The sequence below is a fragment of the Coffea eugenioides genome, chromosome 2, assembly GCF_003713205.1.
Source record: "Coffea eugenioides isolate CCC68of chromosome 2, Ceug_1.0, whole genome shotgun sequence".
Lineage (NCBI taxonomy): Eukaryota > Viridiplantae > Streptophyta > Magnoliopsida > Gentianales > Rubiaceae > Coffea > Coffea eugenioides.
The window spans coordinates 38,728,331-38,742,789 of record NC_040036.1 but is presented as its reverse complement, the minus strand read 5'-3'; the positions used below and the strand labels follow the sequence as shown (position 1 = coordinate 38,742,789).

Genomic DNA, 14,459 nt, shown 5'->3' with positions numbered 1-14,459 from the left:
ATATCTGCATTTAATATTTGTCTGGCTTATCTTTTAATATTATCCAAAATAAAAGAAATGTCACAAATAAAAACTAACAAAAAAAGAAAATTTATATTCATACTATTATATTTACTAAAGAAACTCTATTTGAATCCTTTTGATAATTTAAAAGACATGTATACCCTTACCCTTTTTTCTTTTTCCTTCTTTTTTTGCAGTTACAAGTTACAACTATCCAATGCTGCAATTGAGGGAGGAAAAAAAAACATAAGGGTATATTTATCTTTTTATCTAATTAACAAGAAAAAATAAATAAAAAGAAGTCCAAGATATGTTTTCAACGAATTCGGGTGCGTAAATATATAGCAGTTTCCTAAAACTTTTTTTTAATAAATAAATAAATTAATTTAATTACTTCTACTCCGACTCCGAGTAGTATTACAATTTACGAGTAGGTGTTAAATAGGAGTGCAATCCAAGCCTACCCCCGGCACCTTCTCTCGTTCGCTCTCTCTCTAGATCGCAACAGCAGCAGCAGGTACGAGAAAAAACCCACTGCCTCCGCTTCCTCCTCCTCCTCATTCTCCCGATGCCCCAATTTTCCTCACTTTTTAGTCTCAGTTATTTAATTGTTTTTTATGTGTTTTAGGCAAAGGAATTGAAGAGGGAGATCTGATGTACCTGTTGGTTGATTTTAATTTGATTGACGACGATCATCATGATTGCTGTAGAGCATAAAGGTGTGATTTCTTCGGTTTTTTTTCTGTTTTCTTCTGTTTCTGTTTGATGTTGGTGTTAGTTGGAATTTAGAAGGGCTTAGACTGAGCGATTTTGGTTTATGGTTTAGTTGTTGTTTGAATTGTTTTAATTAATTTATATATATATATATATATATATATATATTAATAAATTGGTGTATTGTTGTTGGCGTTTTTGTTTAATCAAGTGGCTCCAATGCAGTTGCTAAGAATGCTGAGAATGATGGTAATTTTTTAAACTTTTTTTTTTGGGCTTTTTGGTGTGGTTTTGCCGTTTTGGTTCCAATTGATGTGAATTTCGGTTTATATAGCGCAATGATGGTAGCCGTAAGAAAACTAGTAGAAGCAGAGACTTCTGTGTACGTTTTGGTGTGGAAATTGAAAAACTTGAGGAACTGTCAACTGCTTATGGTTGTAAGGAGTCGGTGGGAAGGAGAAAGCAATTGAGTCAGTGGAGTTGTTGTTCTTTGCTAAGAATTTGAAAGGAATGCTAGTGAGCCATAGCTTTTACTGACAGCTTGAAGTGTGGCTGTGCTAAAAACCAAAAAAAATAGGGCCGTGGAAAGCGGGGTGCTGTGGTTTTTTACCCCCACCCCCCCCTTTTTTTGGGGTTCCAAATTCTTAGATTTTGTCCAATGTTGTATATGTCTAAAGAAGTCCATTTATTTTGGAGACTTTTCATTAAGTCAACATATATGAAATTGAGCTTTCTGGGAGATGATTCATGCATTTTATGTAGAATCTCATCGTTTCATACATCATAACTTTCTTATCTGATTTAATCATAATATGGTTCTAAAACACGAGATGTTGCCTTTGGAGAGCTGAGTCTGTTAGGCAGTTGAGAACTATTATATGTTATGGAAAGTATGATGCTGGCACTCTCTCTCTCTCTGTGTTTTGGGGGGGGGGGGGGTTGTCATCTTGGTAGTTTTCTCTAATTTAGCGATTTAGCTTATGGTTAATATATGGTATACGTTCATGTCATAAAGCTTGCACTTTTTTTGGATACTGCAAACTTGTGCTTTTTAATTCATAAAATGAGGAGCAAAAAGATATTTTGTGAAGGGGAATAGATGAAAAGGAGTACAACTTATTTAGGTAGGACAATAAGCATTTGGACATCTGGGTAAATTTGAATTACAAGAAAGTTTTTTGCACATTTTAATGTATCAACAGTATTGGATAAGGATTACCTAATCAGTTTAAAAGGAACATTCGATTACACTTGAAAATCTCTTGTCCCAGTGACTGTTTTGACTGGTGCATTACCGAAAGTGTATATTTTTCTTTCTCCTTTGGCTTATTCCGTATTGTATTACACTATATGTGAGCGTCCGACCTGCTTCCTGCACTGTTACCCGACCTTTTTTTTTCCTAATAGTGTCATGCCATGTCTATGAAAATATAATCATCAAAAGTAGTAATGTGAAAAAGTTAACTTCTCTCTAATAAATGATATTGTCGCTTAAATTGAAAAAATGATCAATTGCATATTTTTCTTAGTCTCTACTACCCTTTTTGTTCCTCTTTTTCTGGTTTGTTTACCTTGTGATTTGTCATGGGACTACTTCTTAGTGCAAAAGTTAATTATTTTGATTCCCAACTGCAGATTCCATTGAGCACATCCCTCGTGAGGTGCCAGGGAATTGCCTCCAGAACAATGGCTTCCCTTGCAACTTGCAGTATACGAGGATCCCAATTGAAGGCTTTCAGGAGCTCAAAGATGGGATCCGTGGTCATCCAGCGAGGGATATTGTGGAACCAGACAACTCATTTAATAGTGATTCTCTCGAATCGCCTAAAGAAACTCCAAAGAAACCCATCAATCAGCATGAATTCGGCATGTGGTCATCCTATTATCCAGAATCTCCTAACATGACGATGTGCCCTATGAATGCTTTTGAGGCTCAGTTCTACCCTTGCTTTGTGGATAACAGGATACGTTATGCCCCATTGAACATGATTCCTCAAAGTTACCCTCATGAATACCAGTTCCAAGATTTTCAATACTTTGTTGTTATTGACTTTGAGGCCACATGTGATAAGGAAAAAAATCCTCATCCACAAGAGATAATTGAGTTCCCATCTGTGATAGTGAGTAGCATGACTGGCCAGCTCGAAGCCTGTTTTCAAACATATGTGCGTCCAACTTGCAATCAGCACCTGACTGATTTCTGTAAGGACCTCACTGGCATTCAGCAAATTCAGGTGTGTTTGTCCATTCTTTCTGTTTCTCTTTATTTATTTTGCAGAAGTGTTAAATTTGTAGTTCCAGTTTTCAGTTAAGTTTCTGGTTAGCTGAATGTTGAAAACTGTGTTTGTGCCCAGAGTATAAGTAAATGGACAGCTTAATCTGGGAAAGTTACACAGGCTGGAAGAATGATGGGGTGTTTTAATGATATATGTAAGGATTATGGGAGCAATAGAAGCATGGTTTTGTCGTTTAGGGATATTTGACTTTCTTCCTGACCTTCTCTTGCTAACCATATCTTCGCCTTATCATTCTAGATTGGCTGACTCTTGTATCAATGATGTTGGGACAGTCATTGCCATTGCATCTAATTCTTGAAACGCTTAATAATAATTACCTGGTAGTTTGGAAAGCTAAATTCCCTTAGAGTTTTAGTTTAAGAAAGTTCTTCCCTACTTTTGGTAATAAGGATTGAGGACCCATCATCTTCTGCTCTTTTCAACTGACATTACATCAGGGTGGATAAGTTGGTTTTGGATAAGAACTAGTATTTGGATTGTCCTAGGTGGAGGGTGGGTGAAGGCCATCATTTAGCTAATTGCACTAATGGAGTCATTCATTTGGGAAAAGCAAAATTGTAGTGTGTAATGGCTAGACTGATAATGGATTTATGTGGTTTTATGCTATTTGGTTTGTAGGAGAGACAAACATGAGGGATGTATAGATGCAGCAGGAAGTTTTCTCGCAATTTAATGCAGTTAGACATCAACTGTAACACTACTCATTTGATTGGATTTGGATCACATTGCTGTAATACTTTGTGTCGATTTATTAGCTGCTTAAATATTCATGCTTGCCAATGCCTCTGAATTTGTCAATTCACTTGAGGTTTTTTTAGTACCTTTGTTGTTCACAGTTAGATGTTTTATTTGTTTGGAGATTTTATCCTTCCCCCCTCTCCACACTATGGCTGTATGGAATCCACCACCTTTGCAGCTAAGCTACATGTTTATCATGCAATATTGTTTCCTTGATTTTTTACTGTGATATTTAGTATAGCAGGCATCTGTAATTCTTTAATTCAGTTTGCACTGTGCTTGGATCTAAATTCTCATATTAATGACGCCATGTTGTCCTCAGTTACGTACATTTCAGCTTATATTCTTTTTGGTTCCTTTTCCAGGTGGATAGAGGAGTTACTCTCAGTGAAGCTCTCCTAAGGCATGATAAGTGGCTGGAGAAGAAGGGGATAAAGAATACCAAGTTTGCTGTTGTTACATGGTCTAATTGGGATTGTCAGGTGATGTTGGAATCAGAATGCAGGTTCAAAAAGATCAGAAAGCCTCCTTATTTTAACAAGTAAGACTTTCACTACTCCTTTTTTCATATTTTTGATATATATATTTATATTTTTTCTAGCTGGGGAGGGGTTGGGATTTAAAATTTTCTGGATATATGCTATATCTAATTAAGATGATAAGCCAGCCTTCTCATTTGAAAAAGAAAGACTTTTTTATTTGGGGGGGAAATATATGGTTTAGCTAAATTAGCTTCAATACTAGCCTTTAGGTTTGTCAATGTATAACTTTCACATCAGTATTTAATGTGAATTTAACTCTTCTTTCCAGATGGATCAATTTGAAGGTTCCATTCCGTGAAGTGTTTGGTGGTGCAAGATGCAATTTGAAGGAGGCAGTACAGATGGCTGGCCTAACCTGGCAGGGCCGTGCTCACTGTGGTCTTGATGATGCAAAGAATACTGCCCGCCTTCTTGCTCTTCTTATGCGCAGGGGTTTTAAATTTTCGATCACCGACTCTTTAATGTGCCAGCCTGCAGATGAGACTTTTATGTGGAAACTTCCTCCCCTGGATCACCCAGCTTTTACCTCATACCAACCTCAAAAGATGAGGACCCTGCATGTTCCTGTATTGCAGCTTCACCCTCACTGCTATTGTGGGGTAAAAAGCAGCAAAGGGATGGTTCGGAAACCAGGTCCAAAACAAGGGAGTTTCTTTTTTGGGTGTGGGAACTGGACTGCTGCTAGAGGTGCCCGTTGTCATTACTTTGAATGGGCTTCAATATGACCTATGAAGGATGAGAAAGTGACATCTTTATCCTTCCTGGTCGCTGCTTATGCATTATTATCTCATGTAAAAAAGGGCGAGTGTGGTGGTTTTCTCCCAGAGGAAGCTGTGTCTTTGCTTGGGGTAATGGTTATTTAGGAAGTATGTGTAGATAGTTGGCTTAATCTTGCGTCTAGTTACCGCTTGAAGTTGTTTAGGTATAAGGGACGTGCAACCAGTTTAACAGACATTGTGTTGACCAGAGATTGAATTTGTGGAATATTCATTATTGCTAGTTATAGGTTGCTTACATGCTCGGACATGCTTAATTATCACTGAATAATGTGTGAATTGTGAATTAGGAATGCAGCCTGGCATATTCAATGAGATTATTGGAGTTGCTTGAACTCCCTTTCTTTGCTGTCTATTTTCTGTGGTTATGGCGTTTTTACTGCTTTAGTAGTTCAGAGATGTTGGTGGGTAAACATCTTCGACTGTTGGTATGGGCGTCTGAAAATGCAAAAACAAAACTTTCGTACTTTTTAACTCTGACTGAAAGGAATAGCATTTAAGGGTAAAGAAGCAAATATACTGATGGAAGAATCAAGAGGAAAATAAATGAGGTGGGCATGTAGTTTGTTGTATGATTTCTTGAGTTCAACCGGAAGCTAGTTTGTTGTATGATTTTTTTTAGATAGAGTATTATTTGAAATATTATTTGGAATAATTATTCTAGCACTTTTTGTGATGTGATGTATATAAGATAAAAAGTAGTTGAGAATATAAAAGGTAAATTGGAAAATGTGTTTATGATGCAAGTGAAATATTATTTGAGATAATTTGGCAATCCAAACACACTTAACTACTCTTTAACAAATATAAATTCTTCTAACGTCTTGAGAAACAAACAATTTGTACAAAACTTGGGGTTTGTATGAAAAAAAAAAATTAAAGTACCTATTGGTATTTGGTGGACGTATCTCTATATGTAGTAAAGCAGAAGTGTCGTATAACAAATATGGATAGGGATAATTTCAGAAACCTCGCCTGAGGTTTCTGACTATTTCACCAGCTTTCTTTTAATTTTTAAAAATTACACTAATCTTCCTTGAGGTTTATTATTTTGTAACATCTAGTTTCGACCAATAATTAAAAAGTAATATTAGGAGAGACAAAATAATATGATTTCACCATTGTTCATCATCTGCTAAATTGTTTAATTAATCTAATACCTGCCTAAACATTAAAGAAAATACTAGAATTCACTGTTTATCATCAGATATTAAACCACATATGGCATCAAAAAATATTATATCAGTCTATTTATACCTAAATTGCTCTTTTCAATTACAAACTCATCATCAAACATGATCAACAACAAAAAATTAAAAAATTTGTAACCAAATTATTAGAAATAGTGAACTTTAATGTTATAAAATTCTCAACAACTAATCTTAATATGTTGATAAGAATATTTATATGTTAAAGTTTGTTCTCTGTAATATTTTGGTTGCAATTTTTTTAATTATTTGTTATTAATCATTTTTGACAATAGGTATGTAACTAAAAATTCCAGCAGATGTATCAGTTGATGTCCTTCTAAATAGAAATTTCCCCAAGTCGTATTTCAAAGGAAAGTCAGATTATGTAAAGAGTAATTTAGATCTTATATTAAGTGAAAATATAACATGATATACTATTTTTTGACACTATATGTGATTTAATCCCTAATGATAAATAGCAAATTTTAGTATTTTTCTTTAATGTGTGGGTTAGTATTAAATTAATTAAATAATGTAGTAGATAAGGAGCAAGGATGGAATCATATTATTTTCGTTCTCCTAATATTACTTTTTAATTATCGATTGGATCTAAATGCTACAAGATAATTAATCTTAGAAACCTTAGGGGAGACTAGTAAAATAGTCAGAAACCTTAGGGGAGGTCTATGAAATTATCCCATATAGATATGACTTAGGGCAAAGAAGTAGAATCTTACTAGCTCTCGATTGGTTTGTCAACTAATTAACTAAACTTGATGAGTATTTTGTATTTGGCAAAATTAGTTCAACTGGATAACAAATTTTTATTATATGTGGCTTAATAAATATACAAATTGGATTTGAACAGGACCAAAAAAATGGGATTTGAACTCAAGTTTACCTACTTCCTCCTCACTTCTTAAATTTCATTCCCTTCCTACAAATTTGTTTTTTTAAAAAAAGTTAGATTTGAACGCAATTTTGAGTTTGTTAAAATAAAATAATTAAAATAGAAATAAAAAGTTTAAATATTAGATGGTTTAAAAAAAGTTGGATTTGAACGCAATTTCGAGTTTGTTAAAATAAAATAATTACAATAGAAATAAAAAGTTTGAAGCTTGATTAAGTTTGACATATTTACATTCTATTTGTCATAGGCTTAACACCTTGTACCAAAAAATTTTTGTTGCTAAATGTAGATTATTCAAACCTCGAGGACTGTTGCTCAAATTCACCCATAAACCCTAAACCAAAATCTTGTTACCCTCTTCTCCCCTGCTTTTAACTGCCACAAGCTTTTCAATTTTATTTTAGGGTTTGTTTCTACTCCTTTCGGTTTTCGAGAAAATTCAAATTACTTGTGAAGTAAACAGCAAAAAATTGAAGATTTCAGTGGTTAAACGACTAAATGACGTCGAGACCAGAGCTAAAAGCGCCGCCGGAAGTTTTCTACAATGATGAGGAAGCTCGCAAATACACTTCCTCTTCTCGAATTATTGAAATTCAGGTATTTTTCCAAAATACTTTTGCTCAAGTATGCATTTTTATGAATAAATGCATGTTGATAATTTATATTAAGGTTTTTATGGCGGTGTAATTGGGTTTTTGAAGGCGCAATTGTCAGAGAGAGCACTGGAACTGCTGGCTTTGCCGGACGATGGAGTTCCTAAGTTACTTCTTGATATAGGTAGCTCAATTGATCTACTAATTTTGGATTTTTAATTATATTGTGGGTTTTGTGTAAATGGAGTTTTGCTGTGTGGGAACAGATACATAAACACATACATATATATATATATATGTATGTATGTATATATATATACACACGTGTGCGTGTGTGCGTGTTTGTGTGTGTGTGTTTTCAAATGATACCATGCATTGGTTTTTAGGCAAAAATGCTGTAGAATTTTCTTCTCGATATGTGCAAGAAGAAATTGATGCTTGTAGTCGTATATGGATCATGTGTGTGTATTGGCTAGGGAAGTGAGAAATGGTTCCACGTGCATGTGCATTTGTCTGTGTATGTGAAGCCCAATTGGTGTATGTTCAGCTGTGTGAGCATTGAAGCGGTGAGCCAAGAATAGGTTCAAGACCTTAAGATGTAAGTAGTGTGCTGTAATTGTCCTGAGACAACAATGCAAGATAGTATGTTAGAGATCTTGAAGGGACCTGCAAATGTAGTGGTACATAGATTTTTAGTTGGCTTCACCATTGCAAGATGTGAATGATATGATCCTCACTATTTCATTTAATTAATATTTCATGTTTTAGTGGATTGAATGAATGAGGGGGGGGGGGGGATCATCTGAATCCTGTGTTTTAGATGATTGCCAATGTAACTCTAGGCGGCTTATCTGATGCTTTGGTATGTTTACAAGCAGAAAAGGCTCTTTCTAGGATTATGTTTTGAAAGTTCTGCTTACCATTGAAAATGCCATAAAATATGAACTGTTACAGTCAGTATCTTCGGGAAGTTTTTCATCCACCTTGGCTCAATATTCCTCTGTTGTGTAATGTATCTAGACTTATCTCATTTTTGTATCTCTCTTCATGTACGTATCGGCCCTGAATTTTGGTGTGAATGGTTGTTCTAGATCTTTCAGTCAATGTTTTTTTGGCAACTAATAGTTGCTCCTTTTATGTCTTAGGCTGTGGGTCGGGACTGAGTGGTGAGACATTGACTGAGAGTGGACACCAATGGATTGGTTTTGATATATCACTATCAATGCTCGGTATGTGAATTTAGTCTTTATTCAGACTAACTTTTGGATATATATATATTTTTTCATTACTTTGTATTATGCAATGGTTGCACTCTAATAAATTAGATGTTGCATTGGAGCGTGAGGCTGAGGGTGATCTCATACTGGGTGACATGGGTCAGGTATGCACCAAGTTTAGACTACTTTTAGGATCTAATATGTCAAAACCCTTGGTTACTTGTTACCACTTTCCTATTTAATTGAAAAGCGGGAAACTTGGAAAATAAACAAGATAACCAGTTTTTGTTGTTGGATGATAATCTATCCACTCCCTAGAAGATTATTTTCTATGATGCTTTTATAAATTTGCAAAAGATGGTCCTTTAGATAAAAATAGCTGTCACATGAGGCCAAGCGGTTTGCTTCTTTCATTTCTGATACTGAAGTAATATGATATATGCATTATTTGGTTACAGGGTTTAGGTGTTCGACCTGGAGTTATTGATGGAGCCATCAGTATCTCTGCTGTTCAGGTTTGCTTTTGACAGCTATATTTTTTTTCTGGAGGCCCTTTTGTTTCAACGTACTTCTGGAGAATATTCTGTCTTGCAACTCTAGTAACACCTTTTAGTTAAAACTTAATGGGCTCAGGCACCTTGATTTAGGCCATTTTGCATGTTATTGAAACTAAATCCGTAGAAATTCCAATCCTGCATACTTCTATGGCATTGAGCTAGTGACTAGGGGAGCTCATCAGCTCATCTTGTGAATGCTAAGCTTACATGTTGTAAAACTTTTATTGGAAAGTTTTCACTGGGGAAATTTTGATGCAAAGTAGCAATTTGACGCTCCAAATATCCCATTTTTTTCAATTAATGGCTCAAAAGATCTGTTAATTCTTTGTCGATAAAATAAAGTAGAAGAGCCTGACTTAAACTACAAAAAACCAATTGGTCTTGAGTGTCTCTAAAGCTCGATTACTAGTACACCAAAAATGTTCTGGCGCATGGGACAGATAAGTCCTTAGTTGTTGACTTTCATGCCACTTGAAATCCATTATCTGCCATAGCTACTATACAGCTTGGACTGTGGTTGTCAACTTCTCAACCCCATGTTCACAATGCCTATTGCATGAACAAACCAAACCCTGTCGTATCTCAATCATTGCATTTCTACTTTTATCTAGTGGAAAGAAATTTTTTATAGGAATATTGTGAATGTGCGGATTGATGATCACTTCTACCTCATCAGCCCATGTCACAAACTAAATTTATTCTGCTTTACCTGTCCCCTGCTTTATGGTAAGAGAGAGTATTAATTTCTGCTTCTTTCTGATGATGAAGCATGTTTTTTTGTTTGGTCTGCTCTACTGCTGATCCAGAAAGCTGAGCAATTTGTCCTAGTCATTATTTTTCGCCTTAGGAGGTCTCCAGAGCATAAGCAACTTTTTAAACTAGTACCTGTCATACAGGTGTCAGTTCTCAGCTTGATTATAATAGTATGGACTTTGCTTTACTTAATGCATTTCTAGATGGTGTATCTTCCCTGTTGTATTGAGTATCTGTGATTATGCTACACTTTGTTTATGTGAAACTATGTCTTTCACCAGCAGAGCTTACATTTGAGAATGACAATTGCTCATTTCTTTGACAACTTTATTTGGGCAAACAGTGGTTGTGCAATGCAGACAAATCCTGTCATGAGCCTCGGAAAAGATTGAAGTATGTTTGTATCCAGTTGCCAACCTTTACCTTGATTTGGTTACAGAATAATGCAGTCTACATGGTTGCAGTTTTAACGTGCTTTAATTGGGATAATATCTTTTGCAGGTCCTTCTTTGAGTCATTGTACAGATGTCTGGCAAGGGGTGCAAGAGCAGTGTTTCAAGTATATCCTGAAAATCTTGCTCAACGTGAACTGATCCTAGGTTATGCCATGCGAGCTGGATTTGCTGGTGGTGTAGTTGTTGACTTCCCACACAGGTTAATTGATATGTGATTCATTGACTACCCCTGTTTCAAGTTTCTCAGATTGACAACAGAAGAAAACATGATAAGGAAACAGGGGGAATCAACAGGTTTCAGGCTTAATAACTATTGGTTTACATTTTAAATAATTTCATGGTCTTAATAGTTTGAAATGCGCAGCATTTACTTGCATTGTTTTGTATTACGGATTAGGCTTGTTAAATTACGATTCAACTCAAAGGAACAATATTTTCCATAATTGTACAAAGATTTAAAAAATAATTCGGCAATAATTCCTGGAGATTCATATTCATAAAACTAAAGCCTATTTCAGAGTGTTATTTTGATTATTTCAGAGTATTATTTTGATTATTTTGATCTCTCATTCTATTCGCCAATTGACTTTAAATTTGGCTTGCATGACCACAGAAATATAAGATAACCTGGTATTTGGATTTTAACAAGTATCAAAGCACTTAAAATATCACCAACTCAAATAAGATTTAAAACAGTTACAATTGTGTTAGTTGATTTTTTGGCATAAAACGATTTGTTACCCTGGGGAGATTAGTTTGTTTAGCTTCTCTGGAATTTCTATCTGCATGGAACTTTCAATTGTATTTAAGAAAGCTTGCTTTTACCATTTCTGGTAGACCTCTGTTGTGAAGACTAATCAATTAGATACTCATGTTGGGGTTGTCACGGGTGAACTTTAAAATGTCTGGTCTTGTTTGCACATAGCTGAAGATCTTTCATCACCCCTGCATCAGTTGGTTATTACATTGATTGCTGGATACCAAGGGCGTGGCATAGTTTAGACATAGTATTCTTTTGTGGAAACTTCCTTTTTGGTTCTAATATGCTCAAATTTTGTCACCAACCAAGTCAAACAAGTCTTCACAGTATCTTGAAGAACTTCAGGAGAGGCTAAAATCTGGCTTTTAATGAACACCTTAGAATATGAAATCAGGATTTTATTAGGAATTTGCTGCCACAGAACAATCTGGAAGTTGCACATGGGATATCTTAGATTAATTTTTATGGAATACTCACAGTTGTTCCCTTTGCAATTTGTCTTTTTTCACTAATTTGAGGTCCTCTTTTCTCTAACAGCACCAAGAGAAGAAAAGAATACCTGGTGCTTACTTGTGGTCCGCCATCCTTGAGCAGTGCAACTCCGAAAGCAAAAGGTGAAGATGAAGAGAGTTGTTCTGATGAAGAAAGTAGTGGAGATGAAGAAAATCAGACAGTGAGTTTCGTTGCAACATTTGGTTATTAGCATTGAAGAATTTTATTGACTGACAACTTAAAGCTTTATTACTTCCACTAAGTATCTCTCCACCCATTTTCCTGGATGCAGGTTTCCATATCAGATAGGCATAGACCGAGGAAGAAGCAAAAATTAAATAAGAAAGTGAAGGGAAGAGAATGGGTGTTGAGGAAGAAAGAACAAATGAGAAGAAAAGGAAATGCTGTGCCTCTAGATACAAAATACACTGCACGCAAGCGAAAAGCTGGCTTTTGATCACTTATCAGGTGGTACTTTAGAGCGCCATCCTGAGTTTGAGACCCAAAAAAAAAAGGGAAAAAAATCAAAAAGTCTTTGTTTGTTTTCTTGAAGCAGTGAGAGATAGTTATAGAGATCTGATGCGGCATTCTTACCTTTGTTGCATGGAGCTACCAATAGAGTTTTAAGGATTATGTAAGAAATATTTGAGTTTTGAACACTATATTTTCTTTAGCTTCTCGCAGATTTGACCCCCCCCAAACCCAAAAAAAAAAAAAAAAAACAACTGGGGTGACCAAGAAAATTTTTGTACTGCATATTTGGCTTAAGAGGAAACGGAGCTGGCTTGCGACCAAGGCCTGGCCTTCTTTCTTGAGGTAATTCCTTGCCTTCTGGAGCAAATCTATGCACAGCAGTTTTGGAGTTCAAATTATATGATACTCAGCTCACCTCTTCGTTAAAAATAGGCCAATATTAGGAGTTAATGAGACTAATTATTGAGTCGTTTGAACAATTGCCTATTTTGCTACATTAGCTGGAGGAAAAATATACGAGTCTGAAACAGGATCGGTGCCTCGGTGCCTCAACAAATTCTTTACTGGTTGCAGAGAATTCCTTCTCCTAGAGTAGGAAACCCTTCAAGGCTGTTGCACTCTTTTAATTGGCTCAAAAGTTTGCCATTCCTCAATTTTGAGGGACGGCTCTATAGTCTAGTATCAAAACTGTACCAGTGGTGTGGGAATTAATAAAATATTGAAGAGTAAAACTTGTCAACTAATACAGTCAAAAACTGAGCAATAGGCCACCGGGTTAAAAGGTAAAAGAAGAGTATTCGCTGTTCAATAAAATAAAGTGCACCGCGAGGATATCAAGAGCACTTGAGCTGTAATTGAGCGATTCTTTTTTGACAAACTCCAGAGACTTCAGCAGATGAAATATATCAATAACACTCCGTGTGGGCATTATCAGAATGAACAAAACAAAACAGATCACAGTTCCGAGTGAATTTTTTGGTACAATAGAAATCTTGATATGGGTAAATGTTTTTATTTTTTGCAAAAAAATTCACTATACTTTACTTTGTTCTGTTAACTATGATACTTCAAATTAAAGCAGCAAATACAAAGTAGCCGTAATATATTGTATTTTTGTCAGATTCTTTTTTGTTCATTTTTTGATTACATATATTAATATTATATTTACAAAAAAATATAGATTTAATGAGCTGAATCAACTCAATTTTCTCAACTTCCAGTACGATTAGGGGTGGCAATCGGGTCCAAATCGGGGTGACGGGTCGGGTTGAGACCTGAGTGTAACAGAAAACCCGCTGACCTGAACCTGACCCACCAAACCGAAACAGGTCAAGATACTTGACACGAACTTGAAAATTTCTGATTGGCGGGGCGACCCGAAATGACCCAAAACTTAATTTTAATTTATTAATTTATCATTGTAATTTCTAATAAAATCAATTTCGCACAAAACTAATTACATAATCAAGTAATAAAAATTTAAATAAATAATCCCAAACCAAATCTAAAATAAATCAAACATCGTAAAGGTGTTTTATCCCAAACCAAATATAAAATAAATTAAAACAGTATAAAAGTAAAAAATAATATAATACATTATTTGTCCAAATATAATAACTTTAACTTCACACAAGTTAAATAAATTCATTTAGGATTAAGTGATTAATGCCTTTGGAAAAAAAATAACTTAGTTTAGTTAGATAAAATAATTTTTATGTTTATTAAATTATTATTAATTCGCAAACGGGTTATCGAGTCATATCGGATTGCAAGGCTCCATTTTTTAATTCATTTTTTGATTAATGTATTAATATTGAATTTACAAAAAGTACATAGATTTAATAACAAGGCTCCATAACATATAGGATTGCAAAATGAGCTGAATTGGCTCAATTTTCGCAACTTCCAGTACGTTCTTGAGCTCCATCAGCTTTCATTTTAAAGCTCGAGTTCAACATTAATCTCGAGCTTGAGCTTGAGAAAAATAA

At 35.1% G+C, this 14,459-nt stretch overlaps 2 protein-coding genes across 2 annotated transcripts; both read left to right on the top strand.

Moving 5' to 3' along the window:
- Nucleotides 1-431: 431 nt before the first annotated feature.
- Nucleotides 432-5,425, top strand: LOC113763689. The gene is made up of 5 exons (XM_027307587.1): nt 432-520; nt 632-722; nt 2,353-2,951; nt 4,118-4,293; nt 4,563-5,425. Exons 2-5 carry the CDS (start codon nt 701-703, stop codon nt 5,017-5,019), a joined length of 1,254 nt encoding a protein of 417 aa, XP_027163388.1. The 5' UTR covers nt 432-520; nt 632-700; the 3' UTR covers nt 5,020-5,425.
- Nucleotides 5,426-7,535: 2,110 nt separating this feature from the next.
- On the top strand, nt 7,536-12,680 carry LOC113762332 (18S rRNA (guanine-N(7))-methyltransferase RID2). The gene is made up of 9 exons (XM_027305727.1): nt 7,536-7,767; nt 7,872-7,947; nt 8,909-8,992; nt 9,089-9,144; nt 9,439-9,495; nt 10,634-10,683; nt 10,792-10,944; nt 12,043-12,178; nt 12,290-12,680. Exons 1-9 carry the CDS (start codon nt 7,669-7,671, stop codon nt 12,452-12,454), a joined length of 876 nt encoding a protein of 291 aa, XP_027161528.1. The 5' UTR covers nt 7,536-7,668; the 3' UTR covers nt 12,455-12,680.
- Nucleotides 12,681-14,459: the final 1,779 nt, after the last annotated feature.

Excerpts from the sequence above, each read along its gene's own strand:
- LOC113763689 (XM_027307587.1), top strand. The coding sequence starts at position 701 with ATGATTGCTGTAGAGCATAAAG. Across the intron at positions 723-2,352 it reads GATTGCTGTAGAGCATAAAG|ATTCCATTGAGCACATCCCT; the intron begins GTGTGATTTCTT and ends TCCCAACTGCAG. Across the intron at positions 4,294-4,562 it reads AAGCCTCCTTATTTTAACAA|ATGGATCAATTTGAAGGTTC; the intron begins GTAAGACTTTCA and ends TCTTCTTTCCAG.
- LOC113762332 (XM_027305727.1), top strand. The coding sequence starts at position 7,669 with ATGACGTCGAGACCAGAGCTAAAAGCGCCGCCGGAAGTTTTCTACAAT. Across the intron at positions 10,684-10,791 it reads GAGCCTCGGAAAAGATTGAA|GTCCTTCTTTGAGTCATTGT; the intron begins GTATGTTTGTAT and ends TATCTTTTGCAG. Across the intron at positions 10,945-12,042 it reads GTTGTTGACTTCCCACACAG|CACCAAGAGAAGAAAAGAAT; the intron begins GTTAATTGATAT and ends TTTCTCTAACAG.